Source organism: Oncorhynchus nerka, linkage group LG9b (assembly GCF_034236695.1).
Source record: "Oncorhynchus nerka isolate Pitt River linkage group LG9b, Oner_Uvic_2.0, whole genome shotgun sequence".
In the NCBI taxonomy this organism is placed as follows: Eukaryota; Metazoa; Chordata; class Actinopteri; order Salmoniformes; family Salmonidae; genus Oncorhynchus; species Oncorhynchus nerka.
The window spans coordinates 42239363-42262777 of record NC_088424.1 but is presented as its reverse complement, the minus strand read 5'-3'; the positions used below and the strand labels follow the sequence as shown (position 1 = coordinate 42262777).

Sequence of the window (23415 nt, the reverse complement as noted above, 5' to 3'; positions counted from 1 at the left end):
ACCGTGGCGCACATGATCACCGGCAACTCAGTCTGTCCATCCCCAACCTGGGGAGGGAGGGAGGGAGGGAGGGAAAAGAGTGTTTCAGGACAGGAAAAAGCACTGACACACACTTCTAAGTTGCATTCCAACTACCACCCTATTTCTTATGTAGTACACTACTTTTGACCCTGACCCTAGTTAAAAGTAGTGCACTATAAAGGGAACAGCCCTAACCAGGTGTAGCGTAGCCTTGGTAGCCCAGGTCCTGAGCGGGCTGCTGCCGTCTATGATGTGATAGAAGGTGAGGGGGGAGGATGAGGAAGGGGCTGTCGCTGGACATGTCCACCTGGAAGGGAACGTTCCGTCACATTCACTAGGGGGTCACGTTGGGAGTGCGTCCCAATTGGCTCCCTATTGCCCTCAAGGGGAAATTTGTCTGGGACACGATGAGGTAAATCCCATTTACAGGAGAATGTTTTGTTCGTAGTTGGTTGGTAAGAACCTGATGTCACAATGTAATTGTTGGCAAAAGACACAAAAAGACTACACTGGCAGTTAAACACACACACACACACACACACACACACACACACACACACACACACACACACACACACACACACACACACACACACACACACACACACACACACACACACACACACACACACACACACACACACAGTTAGTCTCCATCCTCTCACCCAGCAGAGCTCCATGCACAAACACCACCAGAGACCACAGAATCCTGAACAGGAACCACGCCCCCATGAAGGTAAGCCTGAGGAGGAAGAACTCCTAATGCCACTGCATATCCAGGAAGGTCTTCCAGAGGTCACACAGGTACAGGGCCGACCACTCACTGATGTGCTCAATGAGTATGTTAATGCAACCTTTGAATAAGTTTGTGTCCAAACTTTTGACTAGTTCTGTATATATATTAGAGTATTCGGCTATTTCTGCCACACCCATTGCTGACACGTGTATGAAATCGAGCTCACAGTCATGCAATCTCCATAGACAAACATTGGCAGTAGAATGGCCTTACTGAATAGCTCTGTGACTTTCAACGTGGCACAGTCATGGGACTTTCCAAAAGTCAGTTCGTAAAATTTCTGCCCTGCTAGAGCTGCCCCAGTCAACTGTAAGTGCTGTTATTGTAAATTGGAAACGTCTAGGAGCAACAACGGCTCAGCCGTGAAGTGGTAGGCCACAAACGCTCACAGAAAGGGACTGCCGAGTGCTGAAGCATGTAGTGCATGAGAACATAACTTGCCTGAATGCATAGTGCCTAATGTAAAGTTTGGTGGAGGAGGAATAATGGTCTGGGGCTGTTTTTCATAGTACAGGCTCCTTAGTTCCAGTGAAGGGAAATCTAAACACTACAGCATAGATTTTGCAAGTTTTCCTACTTACAAAGTATGTAGAGGTCTGTAATTTTTATCATAGGTACACTTCAACTCTGAGAGACGGAATCTAAAACAAAAATCCAGAAAATCACATTGTATGATTTTTAAGTAATTCATTAGCATTTTATTGTAGACCCCTACCAGAAATGTACATGTTAAAAACGTGTTAGAAAAAATATAATTACACAATAGCAAATCTAATATTTTTAAGTTGATTTGTAACATGATAAAAATGCATTCTACCACGTCTTTAATTTCACAAACACCTGAGTTTGGAGAGCATTTTCATTTTTGTTTTAGAATTGTGGTTATTGTTATAAAAGCCTTCTAGAGGAAGAGGAAGTATAGGCCTATGTGACAATACTTCCTCATTTAGGTTTAGTCATTTATCAAAGTATGGCGACTATGTATTTCACCCTCTCTATTCTACTAACTCTCCTCCATCAAGCAGGTAAAAACATTTTCTGAAACATCTGTATAGTGATATTTAATATATTGATTAGACAAATGTCTATAATCTGATTAGTAGGTTAGTAAGAAACAGGCAGTATCATTTGTACTGATAACTCTGCTTATAACCAGTCAATCAAATTGTATGTCACATGCGCCGAATACAACAGGTGTAGATTTTACTGTGATATGCTTACTTAAAAGCCCTTAAGCAACAATGCAGTTCAATAAATAGATTATAATCAGTGTACTGGTTGTCTAACCAGTGGATCACACAGGAACTCAGAAGAAGTCATAGTCTAATGAAGTACTGAAGTTTTAGGTCATGTGATGTGTTTAACTTTACAACATTCAAGTAATTCATTGACTTTTAAATTGAAAATGTGTAATTACCTTTAGGGCAACATTTTTTGATGATACTGTAGTTTTAAACATATGTTGAAGCTATACACGTGTTTACAAGTAATGAGTAATACAGCAATTTTGGGTGGTGATAGTATACTGATAGTATACAATACTGTGAGGAAAAGTTCTGTCAGTTACAAGAAGGTTACTGACAGGAAACTACGCCACAATGCCATTTGAAGCAAGAAAACTTCTCACTACCAGAAATGCACAGCTCAACTTGTTTTCAGACATGTCTGTTAGAATCAACCAGAAATATGCCCACATTTGAGCACCCAAGTTATCTATGCTTTTATGCAGATTAGGTTGTACTTCCTGGAGTTATAATTCATCATGTTGCTTTTACTGAACGGTTTCTGAAACTGAACTTTATTTTTATTTAACCTTTTGGGCGGCAGGGTAGCCTAGTGGTTAGAGCATTGGACTAGTAACCGAAAGGTTGCAAGTTCAAACCCCTGAGCTGACAAGGTACAAAATCTGTCGTTCTGCCCCTGAACAGACAGTTAACCTACTGTTCCTAGGCCGTCATTGAAATTAAAAATTTGTTCTTAACTGACTTGCCTAGTAAAATAAATAAAAAATTAACTAGGCAAGTCAGTTAAGGACAAATGCTTATTTACAATGACAGCCTACCAAGGAACAGTGGGTGAACTGCCTTGTTCAGGGGCAGAATGACAGATTTTTACCTTGTCAGCTCGGGGATTCGATCCAGCAACCTTTTGGTTATTGGCCCAACCTGCCGCCCCAACTGAACAGTATTAACCAATATTAACCCATTAAAAAGATCAGCTGCCTTTAGATCAACAGAGTCACAACCTTTGTTTACAAGTCATACAGAAGTACTTTTACAATAAAGAACTGTGTGTAACATATCCTAGTTCTTTATTGTAAAAGTACTTCTGTATGACTTGTAACAAAGGTTGTGACTCTGTTGATCTAAAGGCAGCTGATCTTTTTAATGGGTTAATATTTAAACCGTTTAGCAAATAGGGTGTATAGAGAAATTCTAGCCCAAACTACAAAGTCTGCAAATTGGATCATTACAATGTGTCAGTCAGTTTGGCTATTTGCAAAAACAATCCATTTCCACATATTCCTTTGGGAGGTTGCGTTACTAAATTCATATATCCTACTGCTGTATTTGTCACATTGTACGATGGGCTTTTTCATCTTTTTTTACATGAAGTATTCTGTGTGTTTATTTCAGAGCCCAGTGCTGAGACCTCTGTGTTTGTGCAGAAGGGACAGGATGTTCGCCTGAATGTCCAGACAAATGTTCAACTCCAAGATGTTGATGTGATATTTTGGAAGTTTAACAGATCAGTCAATGTTGTAAAGTACCCCCCAAAAGTTACCTTTGAAAGGTACCAAGTTAGGGCTGAATTGATTGTGGGAGACTTCTCTCTGCTACTGAAGAACCTCCAGGAAGGAGACAGTGGACTTTATGATGCAGTAGTGTCTGGTAGCAATGACCGCAACGTAGCTGCATACTTGATAGAAGTCCAAGGTATGTCTGACAGTTTTTCTATTTTATTATAGTGACAGTTACAGTATCAATCAATAGAGCTAAACATAGAGCTAAACATAGTGTACAGGTTAAATGCATATTCATAAGTACTCTAACTCATGTCAAATCAAATCAAATCAAATAACTCATGTAGGTTAATATATTAACTATAATGATGTTCGATTTGTTTTCAGAGAGAGTTGAGTCTCCAGTCCTGACAGTGGACTCTAACTCCACCATCAATGGCATCTGTAACGTGACTGTGACCTGCAGAGGTCAGAACACCTCTGTCACCTCTAGCTGTAACAGCAGCACCTGCTCTCAGGTGGGAGAGAGTAGAAGGGCTGAGACCTCCACTGTCCCCCTGCTCTCTGTCTATGTGGCAGGGGGTTCCATCATCTGTAACCACAGCAACCAAGTCAGCTGGGCCAACGACACCAAGGAGATCAAAACAATTTGTGTATCTAATTCTGGTAAGTCTGGTAAGACACAAATGCATGTACACATTAGGCTAGTGAGCATTTAGCCAGGTAGCGTAGACCACAAAAACATCAGACCATTTCATCAACATGAGTTTTTCTACAAGTAGGGTCAAAATGTTTTATCTACTTGCACACACATTCAGACACACAAAGTAACACTCAGGGTGTAGTGATTTAGATGATTTCTGACTATTTCCAGATCAAGAAGACCACACCTACCGTGTCATACTCATTCTCATAGTCTGTGGCATTGCCATCATCATCATCATCATCATCATCGTTTTGATTCGGCAGAAGCAAAATGGAGGTAAGCTACCTAATGCTGCTAATAAACAGGATGATTTCACATTATTTACACAGTGGATTCGGGAAAGTATTCAGACCCATTTTCTGCACGTTTTGTTATGTTACCGCCTAATTCTAAAATGTATTAAATAGTTTCCCCCCATCAATCTACACACAATACCCCATGATGACAAAACAATAGGTTTTTAGAAAATTCTGCTAATATATAAATAATAAAACCTGAAATGTCACATTTACATAAATGTTGAGACCCTTTGCTTAGTACTTTGTTGAAGTACCTTTGGCAGCGATTACAGCTTAGAGTCTTTCTGGGTATGACAGTACAAGCTCTACACACCTGTATTTGGAGAGTTTCTCCCATTATTCTCTGCATATCCTCTCAAGCTCTGTCAGATTGGATTGGGAGCGTTGCTGCACAGCTATTTTTAGGTCACTCCAGAGATGTTACAATGGGTTCAAGTCCGTGCTCTGGCTGGGCCACTCAAGGAGATTCAGAGAAAGCCACTCCTGCATTGTCTTGGCTGTGCGCTTTGGTTCAGTGTCCTTTTGGAAGGTGAACCTTCGCCCCAGTCTGAGGTCCTGAGCGGTCTGGAGCAGGTTTTCTTCAAGGATCTATCTGTACTTTGCTCCGTTCATCTTTACCCTCAATCCTGACATGTCCCCCAGTCCCTGTCGCTGAAAAACATCCCCAAAGCATGATGCTGCCACCACCATGCTTCACTGTAGGGATGGTGCCAGGTTTCCTCCTGATGTGACGCTTGGCATTCAGGCCAAAGAGGTCAATCTTGGTTTCATCAGACCAGAGAATCTTGTTTCTCATCGTCTGAAAGTCCTTTAGGTGCCTTTTGGCAAACTCCAAGCCGGATGTCTTACGCTATTTACCGAGGAGTGTCTTCCTTCTGGCCACTCTACCATAATGGCCTGATTGGTGGAGTGCTGCAGAGATGGTTGTCCTTATGGAAGGTTCTCCCATCTCCACAGAGGAACTCCAGAGCTCTGTCAGAGTGACCAGCGGGTTCTTGGTCACCTCCCTGACAAAGTCCCATCCCCCCCAATTGCTCAGTTTGGCCGGGCGACCAGCTCCAGGATGAGTCTTGGTGGTTCCAAACCTCTTCCATTTAAGAATGATGGAGGCCACTGTGTTCTTGTACCTTCAATGCAGCAGATATGTTTTGGTACCCTTCCCCAGATCTGTGCCTCGACACAAACCTGTCTCAGAGCTCTATGGACAATACCTTTGACCTCATGGTTTGGTTTTTGCTCTGACATGCACTGTCAACTGTAGGACCTTATAAAGACAGGTTTGTGCCTTTCCAAATCATGTCCAATCAATTGAATTTACAACAGGTGGACTCCAATCAAGTTGTAGAAACATCAAGGATGATCAATGGAAGCAGGATGCACCTGAGCTCAATGTCGAGTCTCATAGCACAATGGTCTTAATACTGACTTAATACTGTTTGTCTTTCATTTATACATTTGCTAAAAAAACTTAAAATCTGTTTTCGCTTTGTCATTATGGGGTATTGTTTGTAGATTGAGGTATATTTGTTTAATCCATTTCAGAATAAGGCTGTAAAGTAACAAAAGGTGGAAAAAGTCAAGGGGTCTGAATAGTTTCCGAAGGTGCTCATAGCGAATCTGAAAATGTAACTTTTAAATATTTGTTGGATTTTTATGTGGTTGACTTATAGGTGACATAAAGGATATTATAAACACCGATTATGCTACAGTTGGGGTAAGATATTTAACATCACTGATACTGTTGATGACATTTTTTGAAAATGTTGTTTATGGAAAACATATAAATTCCAAATGAACAACAAACTCATCTTAGTTTTGTGCCTATATGTAGAGCATTGAACAGCTACTGAGAAATATTTAATGAAGTGCATTTTATTCTCCAGACTCCAGATAACAGTCAAGCAGGTGGTGAACAGCAGATGTCTCCAGGTCCAGCATCACCCACCATCTACAGTATGGTGGGACATCCCCAACCCCAGCCTGTGAACCACCAGCCCCTGCCTGTAGACCTCCCCATGACTACCATGGCCCCCATGACCTCCATGCCTGAGAGTTTATATGCTATGGTGGGGAAAAAGACTAGCAAACAATAATCAGGAATTTGAACATCATTTTAGGCCGGGATTCTATTCAATCCTTTTAAAGGCAATGTTCCCATGTTCGTGTAACAACCAAATAAAAATGGTCACACGCTTCGCAAACAACAGGTGTAGACTAACAGTGAAATGCTTACTTACAGGCCCTTCCCAACAATACAGAGAGAAACAACAGGTATAGACTAACAGTGAATTGCTTACTTACAGGCCCTTCCCAACAATGCAGAGAGAAACAACAGGTATAGACTAACAGTAAAATGCTTACTTACAGGCCCTTCCCAACAATGCAGAGAGAAACAACAGTGAAATGCTTACTTACAGGCCCTTCCCAACAATACAGAGAGAATCAACAGGTATAGACTAACAGTGAAATGTTTACTTACAGGCCCTTCCCAACAATGCAGAGAGAAACAACAGGTATAGACTAACAGTGAAATGTTTACTTACAGGCCCTTCCCAACAATGCAGAGAGAAACAACAGGTATAGACTAACAGTGAAATGTTTACTTACAGGCCCTTCCCAACAATGCAGAGAGAATCAACAGGTATAGACTAACAGTGAAATGTTTACTTACAGGCCCTTCCCAACAATGCAGAGAGAAACAACAGGTATAGACTAACAGTGAAATGTTTACTTACAGGCCCTTCCCAACAATGCAGAGAGAAACAACAGGTATAGACTAACAGTGAAATGTTTACTTACAGGCCCTTCCCAACAATGCAGAGAGAAACAACAGGTATAGACTAACAGTGAAATGTTTACTTACAGGCCCTTCCCAACAATGCAGAGAGAAACAACAGGTATAGACTAACAGTGAAATGTTTACTTACAGGCCCTTCCCAACAATGCAGAGAGAAACAACAGGTATAGACTAACAGTGAAATGCTTACTTACAGGCCCTTCCCAACAATGCAGAGAGAAACAACAGGTATAGACTAACAGTGAAATGCTTACTTACAGGCCCTTCCCAACAATATAGAGAGAAACAACAGGTATAGACTAACAGTGAAATGCTTACTTACAGGCCCTTCCCAACAATGCAGAGAGAAACAACAGGTATAGACTAACAGTGAAATGCTTACTTACAGGCCCTTCCCAACAATGCAGAGAGAAACAACAGGTATAGACTAACAGTGAAATGCTTACTTACAGGCCCTTCCCAACAATGCAGAGAGAAACAACAGTGAAATGCTTACTTACAGGCCCTTCCCAACAATGCAGAGAGAAACAACAGTGAAATGCTTACTTACAGGCCCTTCCCAACAATACAGAGAGAAATAACAGGTATAGACTAACAGTGAATTGCTTACTTACAGGCCCTTCCCAACAATGCAGAGAGAAACAACAGGTATAGACTAACAGTGAAATGTTTACTTACAGGCCCTTCCCAACAATGCAGAGAGAAACAACAGGTATAGACTAACAGTGAAATGCTTACTTACAGGCCCTTCCCAACAATGCAGAGAGAAACAACAGTGAAATGCTTACTTACAGGCCCTTCCCAACAATACAGAGAGAAACAACAGGTGTAGACTAACAGTGAATTGCTTACTTACAGGCCCTTCCCAACAATGCAGAGAGAAACAACAGTGAAATGCTTACTTACAGGCCCTTCCCAACAATGCAGAGAGAAACAACAGGTATAGACTAACAGTGAAATGCTTACTTACAGGCCCTTCCCAACAATACAGAGAGAAACAACAGGTATAGACTAACAGTGAAATGCTTACTTACAGGCCCTTCCCAACAATGCAGAGAGACACAACAGGTATAGACTAACAGTGAAATGCTTACTTACAGGCCCTTCCCAACAATGCAGAGAGAAACAACAGGTATAGACTAACAGTGAAATGCTTACTTACAGGCCCTTCCCAACAATGCAGAGAGAAACAACAGTGAAATGCTTACTTACAGGCCCTTCCCAACAATGCAGAGAGAAACAACAGGTATAGACTAACAGTGAATTGCTTACTTACAGGCCCTTCCCAACAATGCAGAGAGAAACAACAGGTATAGACTAACAGTGAAATGTTTACTTACAGGCCCTTCCCAACAATGCAGAGAGACACAACAGGTATAGACTAACAGTGAAATGCTTACTTACAGGCCCTTCCCAACAATGCAGAGAGACACAACAGGTATAGACTAACAGTGAAATGCTTACTTACAGGCCCTTCCCAACAATGCAGAGAGAAACAACAGGTATAGACTAACAGTGAAATGCTTACTTACAGGCCCTTCCCAACAATGCAGAGAGAAACAACAGGTATAGACTAACAGTGAAATGCTTACTTACAGGCCCTTCCCAACAATGCAGAGAGAAACAACAGGTATAGACTAACAGTGAAATGTTTACTTACAGGCCCTTCCCAACAATGCAGAGAGACACAACAGGTATAGACTAACAGTGAAATGCTTACTTACAGGCCCTTCCCAACAATGCAGAGAGACACAACAGGTATAGACTAACAGTGAAATGCTTACTTACAGGCCCTTCCCAACAATGCAGAGAGAAACAACAGGTATAGACTAACAGTGAAATGCTTACTTACAGGCCCTTCCCAACAATGCAGAGAGAAACAACAGGTATAGACTAACAGTGAAATGCTTACTTACAGGCCCTTCCCAACAATGCAGAGAGAAACAACAGTGAAATGCTTACTTACAGCCCCTAACCAACATTACAGAGAGAAACAACAGTGAATTGCTTACTTACAGGCCCTTCCCAACAATGCAGAGAGAAACAACAGGTATAGACTAACCGTGAAATGCTTACTTACAGGCCCTTCCCAACAATGCAGAGAAGGAAAATAGAGAAATAATAGAAAAGTAAAAATCCTATGAATTAATAAATAAATACACCATGAGTAAAGAGAAATATATACACGGGGTAACAGTACCCAGTCGATGTGCAGGGGTACAAGGTCATTGAGGTAGATATGTACAGTTGAAGTCAGAAGTTTACATACACCTTAGCCAAATACATTTTAACTCCCTGTTTTAGGTCAGTTAGGATCACCACTTCATTTTAAGAATGTGAAATGTCAGAATAATAGTAGAGAGAATGATTTCTTTCAGCTTTTATTTCTTTCATCACATTCCCAGTGGGTCAGAAGTTTACATACACTCAATTAGTATTTGGTAGCATTGCCTTTATTAACTTGGGGCAAACGTTTCGTGTAGCCATCCACAAGCTTCCTACAATAAGTTGGGTGAATTTTGGCCCATTCCTCCTGACAGAGCTGGTGTAACTGAGTCAGGTTTGTAGGCCTCCTTGCTCGCACACGCTTTTTCAGTTCTGCCCACAAATGTTCTATAGGATTGAGGTGAGGGCTTTGTGATGGCCACTCCAATACCTTGACTTTGTTGTCCTTAAGCCAGATTGCCACAATTTTGGAAGTATGCTTGGGTTCATTGTCCATTTGGAAGATTAATTTGCGACCAAGCTTCAACTTCCTGACTGATGTCTTGAGATGTTGCTTCAATATATCCACATCATTTTCCTACCTCATGATGCCATCTATTTTGTGAAGTGCACCAGTGAAGTGCAAGCCTCCCCATTTTTCTTCCAAACATAACAATAGTCATTATGGCCAAACAGTTCTATTTTTGTTTCATTAGACCAGGGGACACTTCTCCAAAAAGTATGATCTTTGTCCCCATGTGCAGTTGCAAACCGTAGTCTGGCTTTTTAATGGCGGTTTTGGAGCAGTGACTTCTTCCTTGCTGAGTGGCCTTTCAGGTTGTCAATAAAGGACTCGTTTGACTGTGGATATAGATACTTTTGTACCTGTTTCCTCCGGCATCTTCACAAGGTCCTTTGCTGTTGTTCTGGGATTGATTTGCACTTTTCGCACCAAAGTACGTTCATCCATCTCTAGGAGACAGAACGCGTCTCCTTCCTGAGTGGTACGGTGGCTGCGTGGTCCCATGGTGTTTATACTTGCGTACTATTGCTTGTACAGATGAACGTGGTACCTTCAGGCGTTTGGAAATTGCTCCCAAGGATTTACCAGACAACATTCCTTTTTACCTTTGTGCAGATTACCATGTCTCATTTACGATTCATTTATATTCAAACCTTGTTCAAGTATCTTCAAACAGTCATTTCAGAGCTAGTTACAATTTCAATTTCATCCCCCAGAAAAGATAGAACAAATATTACAACAAATATTATGTTTGAACTCAATTGTGCTGGTTGATAAAATACCTGTATTCATGGAAAAGATGTTTGAAAAGGGAGTTTTGTTTTTAAATTATATTGTAAATTGGAATGGTAGAATTATGTCTTTTATATCATAATTGTTTGGGAATGTCTGCTCAATCCAAGATTACAACCAATTGATTACAGGATTACCCCCAAAATGGAGGAGGCAGGTGGTAGCGGGAGGAGGTAGGGACATAGTCTGTCTGCCCAATATAAAGGATCAAAACTGGCAGAGGAACAAAAATAGCTGGAATAGGAAAGTATACCAGTTAAGGACCAGAATGTTGACAGCTGTACCCTACAGATTTCAAAATAGCTGGGAAGAGATTTTTTATGTACCGATTCCAAGCCACGGGGTGAAAGAGTTTATATATATAACGATGCAAGATTTAACATTCATCTAAAATTGACCCTAGAAATAGCTTTGTTCGGTGATCTGATGAGACCTGGTCAGTCGATTACTACTATACTAATACTCTTAGTAAAGGTGTTCATCTTCAGCTCGCAATCTGGGGATTCTATTCAATTAGATAGATTCAAATTGTATGTTAAACATCACAGCATAGTTGAAAGACGCACTCGCATTCAAATGCACACACAGATATACACACACATACATGTGCACACACACAGACATACACACACAGACATGCACACACAGACATACACACACACACACACACAGATATACACACACAGACATGCACACACACACAGACATGCACACACAGATATACACACACAGACATGCACACACAGACATACACACACAGACATACACACACATACATGTGCACACACACAGACATACACACACACACAGAGATATACACACACAGACATACACACACACAGACAGATATACACACACATACATACACACACAGACATACACACACATACATACACACACAGACATACACACACATACATGTGCACACACACAGACATTAACACACATTATTATCTATGCATAACCACTTTAATAACTCTACCTACATGTACATTATTACCTCAATTACCTCAACACCGGTGCCACATTGACTCTGTACCAGTACCCCCTGTATATAGTCTCCACATTGACTCTATATAGCCTCCACATGGACTCTGTACTGGTACCCCCTGTATATAGCCTCCACATTGACTCTGTACCGGTACCCCCCTGTATATAGCCTCCACATTGACTCTGTACTGGTACCCCCCTGTATATAGCCTCCACATTGACTCTGTACTGGTACACCCTGTATATAGTCTCCACATTGACTCTGTACCGGTACCCCTGTATATAGCCTCCACATTGACTCTGTACCGGTACCCCCTGTATATAGCCTCCGCATTGACTCTGTACCGGTACCCCCTGTATATAGCCTCCGCATTGACTCTGTACCGGTACCCCCTGTATATAGCCTCCGCATTGACTCTGTACCTGTACCCCCTGTATATAGCCTCCACATTGACTCTGTACTGGTACACCCTGTATATAGTCTCCACATTGACTCTGTACCGGTACCCCTGTATATAGCCTCCACATTGACTCTGTTCCGGTACCCCCTGTATATAGCCTCCACATGGACTCTGTACCGGTACCCCCTGTATATAGCCTCCACATTGACTCTGTACCGGTACCCCCTGTATATAGCCTCCACATGGACTCTGTACTGGTACCCCCTGTATATAGCCTCCACATTGACTCTGTACCGGTACCCCCCTGTATATAGCCTCCACATTGACTCTGTACTGGTACCCCCCTGTATATAGCCTCCACATTGACTCTGTACTGGTACACCCTGTATATAGTCTCCACATTGACTCTGTACCGGTACCCCTGTATATAGCCTCCACATTGACTCTGTACCGGTACCCCCTGTATATAGCCTCCGCATTGACTCTGTACCGGTACCCCCTGTATATAGCCTCCGCATTGACTCTGTACCGGTACCCCCTGTATATAGCCTCCGCATTGACTCTGTACCAGTACCCCCTGTATATAGCCTCCACATTGACTCTGTACTGGTACACCCTGTATATAGTCTCCACATTGACTCTGTACCGGTACCCCTGTATATAGCCTCCACATTGACTCTGTACCAGTACCCCCTGTATATAGCCTCCACATTGACTATGTACTGGTACCCCCTGTATATAGCCTCCACATTGACTCTGTACCAGTACCCCCTGTATATAGCCTCCGCATTGACTCTGTACCGGTACCCCCTGTATATAGCCTCCGCATTGACTCTGTACCAGTACCCCCTGTATATAGCCTCCACATTGACTCTGTACCGGTACCCCCTGTATATAGTCTCCACATTGACTCTGTACCGCAATACCCTGTATATAGCCTCCACATTGACTCTGTACCGTAATACCCTGTATATAGCCTCCACATTGACTCTGTACCGTAATACCCTGTATATAGCCTCCACATTGACTCTGTACCGCAATACCCTGTATATAGCCTCCACATTGACTCTGTACCGTAATACCCTGTATATAGCCTCCACATTGACTCTGTACCGTAATACCCTGTATAAAGACCCCACTATTGTTATTCATTGCTGCTCTTTAATTATTTGTTATTCTCATCTCTTTTCTTAAAACTGCATTGTTGTTATAAGGGCTTGTAAATAAGCATTTCACTGTTAGGTACCTGTTGTATTCGGCGCATATGACAAATAACATTTGATTTGATAGACACACGTAAATAGTGCCACACATGCACTCAAACGCATCCAGTTGTTCTTGCTGTTTAGAGTTTTGTTGTCCTTAATGTCTTTTGTTTTTTGCAGTGTTGCTTTCTATTGTTTTCCTTTGTTATCCTCTTCTTCTTTTTTATTGGTTGTTGGCGCATTGGCGCGGTGGGGGCGGAGTGTAATGAGAGGTTTATTTCAGGGTGGGGGGGCTGTTAGGGGGGTTATCGGAGAGTTATGGGGCAGCTCTCGAGAACTGTTAGAGGATCTTGGATGGTTGTCGGCCTGGCGGTTGGGAGCTTGTCCCGGTGGCTGATAGGTCGCTGGTCCGGCTCCCTGATTTGACTTGATGGGAGATCTGTTTGATGTGGCCCTGGGCGGGGCGCTTCACCTTGGTTGCTCCTGTGGTTCGCTCTGGATGGGAGTGTCTGCTAGATGACTGAATATAATGTATATGTTGAGTGGCTTCACTGCAGGGTGATTGTATGTTTGTATGTATGTAACAATTTGATTGTATGTTTTAATATTTAATTTTAAAAATGAAAACAATTGTTGGAAGTGAAGATGATGGTTTGGATGATGAAGGTATGGGTCGTAGACATATTATTATTGTATTTCTATGACATGGATCAGATTTGGAATGCTTTTGATTAGGAACATTTTGGTCGACAGGTTTTTTTCTCTGCTCAGACAGGAGTAATAAAAGCCTAGTGCACTTATTTTTTTATAAATTGTGATTTATCAGGGGGTGCTGCAGCACCCATACATCCCGTAGCTATGTTAACCTGTAAATCATGGCATTAGCATAAAGTAGCTAGCTTTCTAGCTTCCTTGTTCAAAGCACAAAAAAAGCCAATTAAATGAATTTTGGGCCTAGAGCAGATCTGCCCTGTGACTCTTGAAGAAATAAAACTGCAGTGTGCTCAAGGCTCATGCGATGTCACTGCAGTGAGTCATAGGAAACAATCTGTCACTGAAAATAACAACTTCTTCAATTCTGTGTGACCTTGTGGTGGTTTTGACAGGAAAGTTCCACCATACACTCTTAGAAAAAAAGGTGCTATCTAACGCCTAAAAGGGTTATTCGGCTGGCCCCATGGGAGAACCCTTTGAAGAACCCTTTTTGGTTCCAGTTACATCCTCTTCCACAGAAGTTACTACATGGAACCAAAAAGGGTTCTCCTATGGGGACAGCCGAAGACCCCTTTTAAAACATTTTTTTTCTAAGAGTGTAGGCTGCTTTACAGTTTCCATGGTGATGTGTGTCTAACCATATACCATATTAGGAGGATACTGTACAAGGCTGAACCGGTTATTCAACTTCCTAGTAGTTATACATTTGTAACTATTTCCATCAAATGTATATACAAGCCGACCTTTGACACATTTATGAAATATGACATATGACAAAGTTGGTGCTCAGTAACTTAAGCTGGTGGGAAAACTGATGAGGGCACCTTTGAGTCATCTTTATATAAGCTCACACATATTGTTATTTGAGGTGAATATATTTGCATGATTACCTGGTAATAAAGTAGATATGTTTTTGTTTATACAAGCTAAACTGAGATGTTATACTATTGTGTTTTTATATACACATCAATCAATAGAGCTAAACATAGTGTGTAGGTAAAATACTTTCCACTAGTACATCAGATTCATTGGTACACCAGCTTGTTATGGTATCTACTCAGGTTAATAAACAAACAATAACGGGTTTCTATTTGTTTTCAGAGAGAGTTGAGTCACCAGTCCTATCAATAGCATTTGTAAGGTGACTGTGACCTGCAGAGGTCAGAACACCTCTGTCACCTCCCGCTTTAACAACAGCACCTGCTCTCAGGTGGGAGGAGAGAGTAGAGGGGCTGGGACCTCCACTGTCCCCCTGCTCTCTGTCTATGTGGCAGGGGGTTCCATCATCTGTGACAACAGCGAACAAGTCAGATGGGCCTACAGATGTCAGATCTTAACTTGATCACTCTTTTGTCGCAGATAATTTTGCTGATGCATCAGGAAATTCAAATGAGCCTTGTGAGTGGCTGAAAATGAGCAGTTATCTTTTTCTCCATGTGGGGGCAGTCTATTCATTGGGATCAGGGCTTGTTTCAAAATGATGTTCTGTCTCGCTCACTCAAACGCTAGGCCTAGGTCCTATTGCTGCAACATTCAAATGTGCAGAAATGTATACCATTCAAAAGTTTGGGATCACTTAGAAATGTCCTTGTTTCTGAAAAAAACACATTTTTGTCCATTTAAAATAACATCAAATTGGTAAGAAATACAGTGTAGACATTGTTAATGTTGTAAATTACTATTGTTACTGGAAAAAAAAAATATATATTTGTTATGGAATATCTACATAGGTGTACAGAGGCCCAATATCAGCAGCCATCACTCCTGTGTTCAAATGGCACGTTTTGTTAGCCTTTAAAATTATAAACTTGGATTAGCTAATTGATCATTAGAAAACCCTTTTGCAATTATGCACAGATGAAAACTGTTGACCTGATTAAAGAAGCAATAAAACTGTCCTTCTTTAGACTAGTTGAGTATATGGAGCATCATCATATGTGGGTTTGATTACAGGCACAAAATAACCAGAAACAAAGACCTTTCTTCTTAAACTCGTCAGTCTATTCTTGTTCTGAGAAATCTCATAAAATCTCGTACAACGCTGTGTACTACTCTCTTCACAGAACAGCGCATCTGGCACTAACCAGAATGGAAAGTGGAGTGGGAGGCCCCGGTACACAACTGAGCAAGGGGACAGGTACATTGGAGGGTCTAGTTTGAGAAACAGATGCCTCACAAGTCTTCAACTGGCAGCTTCATTAAATAGTACCAGCAAAACACCTGTCTCAACGTCAACAGTGATGAGGTCGACTCCGGGATGCTGGCCTTCTAGGCAGAGTTCATCTGTCCAGTGTTTGTGTTCTTTTGCCCATCTTAATCTTTTATTTTTATTGGTCAGTCTGAGATACGGCTTTTTCATTGCAACTCTGCCTAGAAGGCCACTATCCCGGAGTCGCTTCTTCACTGTTGACGTCAAGTAAATCAAGGCAGTCAGTCACAAATTTGTTTACATCCCTGGTAGTGAGCATTTCTCCTTTGCCAAGATAATCTGATTAAACATCATTATCATTACACAGGTGCAACTTGTGCTGGGGACAATAAAAGGCCACTCTAAAATGTGCAGTTTTGTCACACAACACAATGCCACAGCAGATGTCCCAAATTTGCAATTGGCATGCTGACTGCAGGAACATCCACCAGAGCTGTTGCCAGAGAATGTAATGTTAATTTCTACCGTAAGCCAACTACAATGTAGTTTTAGAGAATTTGGCAGTACGTCCAACTGGCCTCACAACCGCAGAACTCGTGTCTGGCGTCATGTGGGCATGTGGTGTCAATATTGTGAACAGAGTGACCCATGGTGGCGGTGCGGTTATGGTATGGGCATAAGCTACGGTCAACGAACACAATTGCATTTGATTTATTTGAATGCACAGAGGTACCATGACAAGGTACTGAGGCCCATCGTCGTGCCATCCATCCATCCAGCCCCATGTCGCAAGGATCTGTACACAATTCCTGGAAGCTGAAAATGTCCCAGTTCTTCCACGGCCTGCATACTCAGATATTTCACCCTTTGAGCATGCGTGGGATGCTCTGGATCAACTTGTACGACAGCGTGTTCCAGTTCCCACCAATATCCAGCAACTTTGTACAGCCATTGAAGAGGAGTGGGACAACATTTTCACAGACCACAATCAACAGCCTGATCAACTCTATGTGAAGGAGATGTGTCGCGCTGCATGAGGCAAATGGTGGTCACACCAGATACTGACTGGTTTTCTGATCCACGCCCATATCTTTTATCTTAAGGTATCTGTGACCAACAGATGTATGTCTGTATTCCCAGTCATGTGAAATCCATAGATTGAGACCTAATTCATTTATTTCAATTGATTTATTTCCCTATAAGAACTGTAACTCAGTAAAATCTATGAAATTGTTGCATGTTGAGATAAACAAAACATCTGGACTAGTGTCATGCACCCAGAACATCCAGTTTAGACATCAGGCACATTTTAATGTAACAGTTCAAGCCTTCTGCGAGATTTGAAAACAGCAGGAGTATCCATGGTGACACCAGAGTCAATAAAACTGGTTGAGCTAGCCACAATGGGCTTCCTGGTTGGATTCAAAGTTGCAGAGCTAATATAAGAATTCAGATAAATGAGTACAATAGAACAATTAACAATACCACTATGCTTATGAGCACATGTAGCAAAACGATACACTGTAAAAGTATTAATAGCATAGGTGGAGCTAACAACAGAGCTAACGGGAGCTAACAGATCTATCAATGGAAATTAAATTAACAGGCACAAAATTACTATTTATAAAACACCTATCAACATGAAAAGTTGTGGCAGAATGATATCAATGATATTTAATGGGAGTAAATACCTTTGAGAAGCTTGATTTGATCAGTCAATGCCTCAACTCTGCCTTGTATTTCTTCCAAATAGGAAAACAGCAGAGATAAAACGCTGATTTAAAATCATCACAAAATCTCTACTTTTTCAGAAATTAATCACTTTTTCTGAGGTAGAAAAAATACAATACATATGATTCTATCCATAGTGGAATCTGTGCCTGATGTGGACAGTGATGACAGCAGAGATCATGATGACCAGCCCCACAGACACCAGGATGATCTTCAGCATGCACACAGACATGCTACCAGCAGGGGGAGACACTGGTTCACAACAAACAGAAAATATGTTACAGTTCCTCTCACAGATTAGACACTTCCTCCTACTTGGTCTTTTTGTTCGATTAATTCCGTCCATATATATCCAAAATGTCCATTTATTTGGCGCGTTTGATCCAGAAAAAAATAGCTTCCAATTTGCGCTACATCACTACAAAATATCTCAAAAGTTACCTTTAAACTTTGCCAAAAAATTTCAAACTACTTTTGTAATAAAACTTTAGGTATTTTTAAACGTTAATAATCAAACAAATTGAAGACGGGACTATCTGTGTTCAATAAAGGAAGACAACAAACCAACACTACTTTTCAAGTCTTGAGCAACTCTCAACAGTGTTACCCAGTTCCAAGATGGCCGTACTTCTTCATTGCACAAAGGAATAACCTCAACCAAATTCCAAGGACTGGTGACATCCAGTGGAAGCGGTAGGAACTGCAAACAAGTGCCTAAGAAATGTCGTTTCCCAATGAGAATTCACTGAAATCTGAATGGTTAGTCCTCTGGGTTTTGCCTGCTACATAAGTTCTTTATACTCACAGACATGATTCAAACAGTTTTAGGATCTTCAGAGTGTTTTCTATCCAAATCTACTAATAATATGCATATCTTATATTCTTGGCATGAGTAGCAGGAAGTTGAAATTAGGCACGCTATTTATCCAAAAGTGAAAATGCTGCCCCCTATACCTTAAGAATTAAGCAAAGACGGGTCCAAGTTGTCATTAGCTACTGTAATAAGGCAGCATGAACTTTGTTTATGTCAGGTGCCAAAAAGAAAACCCCTGACTACCATCTCCCCAGTCAGGTGAGGTTGACTGATCGATCATTCATCGAGGAGGAGGCTTTATGTGGGAAGAGCAGTCAACTCACTGGCCAAGACCAGTACGACCGTTTCTTCCAAATAGGAAACCAGCTGAGATAAAATACTGATTCAATTCATCACAAATTTACATTTTCAGTAATGAAGCAGGAATCTAAAACTACTTGCTTAGACAGGGAAGTAGAGGAATTACCCCACTTCAGTGAATGAACGGTTTTCCAGAATTTAGAGGGATCACTAGCAGAGACTGTCATAGCGCTAAGGAAGTACTTTGATTTGGCCTGTTAAACCGAGGCAGTGCACCTATTTCACAAGTACCTAAATAGCTGCCAATCAAGTAGTAGAGAAAAGCTCAGAAAAATATAGATCATAAAGGAAAGACAGGGGCAAGATTCTTTTGACATTTCTCTTTATTATTCAAGGGTCAGAGGTTTTCAATTTGGTACGTCCAATGCAATCAATAGTGCAGTGGTCGCTGATATCATTTACAAAAACATCACTAGCCAAATACTTATGGGGACGGTGAGTCATGATAACGTCAAAACATGTTTTTTTTGTACATTAATCCGAGTGGCTTTCGTTATAAACTGAACTCAAGACAGATATTCCTAACCTTTTACTGCAGTGGGTTAAATCAGAGTCACACAGAGTGTTTCATGTTGGTCTTGAACAAATCTACTTTGAAACAAAAGTATACACCTCACACACATGGTGATGGGTTTAAGTAAATGAAGACAGCAGTACCATATCAGATATACAGTGGAGTTGAAATGTATAAAATGTTGTAATTCACAGCCCAATATTACACTTCATATACACATACAACAACAAAACTGTTTGCCATAGAAACAACGGATTTTCGCCGTTTAAAAACCAAACATAATGTTTATTAATTATGAAATTATGAAATCAAATTATTCAGCCGGGTCTTGAGATAAACAAAACATCTGGACTAGTGTCATGCACCCAGAACGTCCAGTTTAGACATCAGGCACATTTAAATGTAACAGTCCAAGCCTTCTGCGAGATTTGAAAACAGCAGGAGTATCCATGGTGACACAAGAGTCAATAGAACTGGTTGAGCTAGTGTTGCAGGTATTTAATTGCTCTGTTTTAAGACCCAATTAAAATTAAACACTCTGTCAATTCATAAGAATTTGTAAGACCCTTATTTTATAGAAATGGACAGAGCCCGGTCTTAAAGTCAAAAAGCAGCCTTTATTCACGAGAGTACTGAACACGATACAGTTTACCACAGGTTATAAACTGAAAATGACGTCATTAGTTCCAATACCAACCCGTCTCTTCTCCCACCCTGGTACAAAGGCAGTATCTCAAGCCTTCCCACATCGTCTCACTACCAATTTAATATAATTTATGGCTGAGCCAATGTCTTCCGGTGTAGATAAGCATTCTAGCCAGTCTGAAGATTTAGTTAATTCATTTCTACCAAGGAACAGACCGTCATTGTTCTAATCCTTGATTATATTTACACACATTATATTCAGTACTAGGATTAAGAAAGAAAATTCATACATATACAGTAACATAACAGTATTCTGATTAGTACATATACAGTAACATGCACCAATTTGTAAGTCGCTCTGGATAAGAGCGTCTGCTAAATGACTTAAATGTAAATGTAAATGTAACATAATAGTATTCTGATTAGTACATCCTGATTGAAATGTATACATAATTAGTAGTAGTGAATGGGCAAGACAAAATATTGAAGTTCCTTGAAACGGGATATGTGATAGGTGCCAGGACAACCAGCCAACTTAACACAACTGTCGAAAGCAATGGAGTCAACATGCGCCACCTTGTAGAGTCCATGCCTAAATGAGCTGAGGCTCTTCTGGGGGGACAATTGGGTGTGTATTTCAATTTTAGGAAGGTGTTCTTAATGTTTCGTGCACTCAGTGTATAACTGGCATACAATATTGGAAATGTGTATTTGTGTGCAGCATTTGTGTGTTTGTGTCTTACCAGATTTCAATGGACAGAGTTCCACTATCTCCTTGGTGTCGTTCGCCCAGCTGACTTGGTTGCTGTGGTTACATATGATGGAACCCCCTGCCACATACACAGAGAGCCGGGGGACAGTGGAGGTCTCAGCCCCTCTACTCTCTCTTCCCACCTGAGAGCAGGTGCTGCTGTTACAGCTGGAGGTGACAGAGGTTTTCTGGCCTCTGCAGGTCACAGTCACGTTACAGATGCCATTAATGGAGGAGACAGAGTCCACTGTCACGACTGGTGGCTCAACTCTCTCTGAAAACAAATAGACAAACTGGGATAAATGGAGTTGTATACCAGTAGAAAACGTTTGGTCAAGTAAAGTGCTACCAAACAACAGCAAGAAAAACAACAACAAATAACAAGGTTAAACCTACCTTGAACTACCAACACGTATGTAGCAACATTTCTGTCTTGGTCACCACTCACTACTGCAGTATACGGTCCACTGTCTCCGTCCTGTATGTTCTTCAGTAGCAGAGAGAAGTCTCCCACAATCAATTCAGCCCTACGTTGGTACGTTCCAAAGGTAACTTTTGGGGGGTACTTTACAACATGGTCAAATCTGTTAAACTTCCAAAAAAGCACATCAACATCTTGGAGTTGAACATTTGTCTGGACATTCAGGCGAACATCCTGTCCCTTCAGCACAAACACAGAGGTCTCAGCACTGGGCTCTGAAATAAACACAGAATACTTAATGTGATGAGGATGAATACATAATTCCACAAGTATTAATTAGGGCTGTGTTACACACTATCATGTGACATAGCAAGCTCTTATCCTGTGTTTAAAGCCTTATACAGAAATGATAAATACACCAAAAATGAAAGTAAATGTCTGAGGATGGTTCTAGATCTGACATAAAAAATAAGAGGAGAGTTTGATGAAAAAGCTATAAATAAAGGTTCAAATCCACAAATGTCACAAAACACATGGCCTTGAATCACATTGTACATCTCAGGAAGATATAGATATGTTTGTAGTACTTTGAATCACATTGTACATCTCAGGACGATATAGATATGTTTGTAGTACTTTGAATCACATTGTACATCTCAGGACGATATAGATATGTTTGTAGTACTTTGAATCACATTGTACATCTCAGGACGATATAGATATGTTTGTAGTACTTTGAATCACATTGTACATCTCAGGACGATATAGATATGTTTGTAGTACTTTGAATCAACACTGCACATCTCAGGAAGATAAAGATGTCTGTAGACTACTTTGAATCAACACTGTACATCTCAGGACGATATAGATGTCTGCCGTTTTATTGGGTATCTGTACTTTACTTCACTATTTATATTTTTGACAACTTTTACTTCATCACATTACTGAAGAAAACAATTGACTCTATACATTTTCCCTGACACCCAAAAGTACTTGTTACATTTCGATTGCTTAGCAGGACAGGAAAATGGTCCCATTCACACATTTATCAAGAGGAAATCCCTGGTCATCCCTACTGCCTCTAATCTGGCGGACTCCCTTAAGAAATAAAACGTCTGGTTTGCTTAATATAAGGAATGTGAAATTATTTAAACTTGTACTTTTCTTACTAAAGTATATTTTAGCAAATACATTTACTTTTGATACTTAAGTTTAATTGTTTTACTTTTACTCAAGAAGTATTTTACTGAGTGACTTTTACTTGAGTCATTTTCTATGAAGGTATCTATACTTTTACTGAAGCATGACAATTGACTGCTCTTTATGAGGCCCAGACAACAGAACCTGAGAGAAACACAAAAGCCTACCTGATGATGCTATGCAGGTCAGCAATCCAAACCCTAAAAGGAGAGACATGGTGTTGAGATGGTGCTCCAATGAATATAATAGATAGGTAGACGGACAGACAGATTAACATGTGGAATGTTTGCTTGTGTCTGTGTTTCCTGTTGAGCAACTTCTCTTTTCTGGCTCAACCCACACTGACAGCAGTAACACCAGTGGGATAGGTTTGGTTCATGGGGGTTGTGTGTCTTGCAAGTAATGACAACTTGTAACTAAAATCGAGCCTGTGTTTATGTGCATCTCCCCAACAGAGAAATTCAAATTCTTCACAGGACATTTCTGTACTAAATAAGATGCAACAGTAGAAAACTATAGATTCAGGGGCTGGTAGGGTTGAAGTTGACCATATGTGCTGATTGAATTTCCCCCACTAATGGTTAAGGTTAGGATTGTGGGAGGGGAAGCTGATCCTAGATCTGTACCTAAGTGAAACT

At 40.9% G+C, this 23415-nt stretch overlaps 2 protein-coding genes across 9 annotated transcripts; one reads left to right on the top strand and one right to left on the bottom strand.

Moving 5' to 3' along the window:
- The first annotated feature begins 1736 nt into the window (after positions 1-1736).
- On the top strand, positions 1737-15278 carry LOC115114000 (natural killer cell receptor 2B4-like). Of its 7 annotated transcripts, none has more exons than XR_010461828.1 (7): positions 1737-1842; positions 3454-3753; positions 3948-4235; positions 4435-4542; positions 6236-6279; positions 6449-6900; positions 7541-15278. XR_010461828.1 is itself a non-coding variant. In XM_029641935.2 (6 exons), exons 1-6 carry the CDS (start codon positions 1788-1790, stop codon positions 6656-6658), a joined length of 996 nt encoding a protein of 331 aa, XP_029497795.1. In that variant the 5' UTR covers positions 1737-1787; the 3' UTR covers positions 6659-15278. The 7 variants fall into 7 exon arrangements, 2 of the variants coding, with proteins under 2 accessions (XP_029497795.1, XP_029497794.1); XR_010461827.1 differs by having other exon boundaries at positions 7015-15278; XR_010461825.1 differs by having other exon boundaries at positions 6449-8010; positions 8089-15278.
- Positions 15279-17499: 2221 nt separating this feature from the next.
- Positions 17500-23097, bottom strand: LOC115114755 (uncharacterized). 2 transcript variants are annotated; one of them, XM_065013725.1, is made up of 4 exons: positions 22945-23097; positions 21553-21852; positions 21149-21430; positions 17500-18324 (listed from the first exon to the last, which is right to left on the bottom strand). In XM_065013725.1, exons 1-4 carry the CDS (start codon positions 22991-22993, stop codon positions 18200-18202), a joined length of 756 nt encoding a protein of 251 aa, XP_064869797.1. In that variant the 5' UTR covers positions 22994-23097; the 3' UTR covers positions 17500-18199. The 2 variants fall into 2 exon arrangements, with proteins under 2 accessions (XP_064869797.1, XP_064869798.1); XM_065013726.1 differs by lacking the exon at positions 17500-18324 and adding an exon at positions 19552-21017.
- Between the last annotated feature and the right edge of the window lie 318 nt (positions 23098-23415).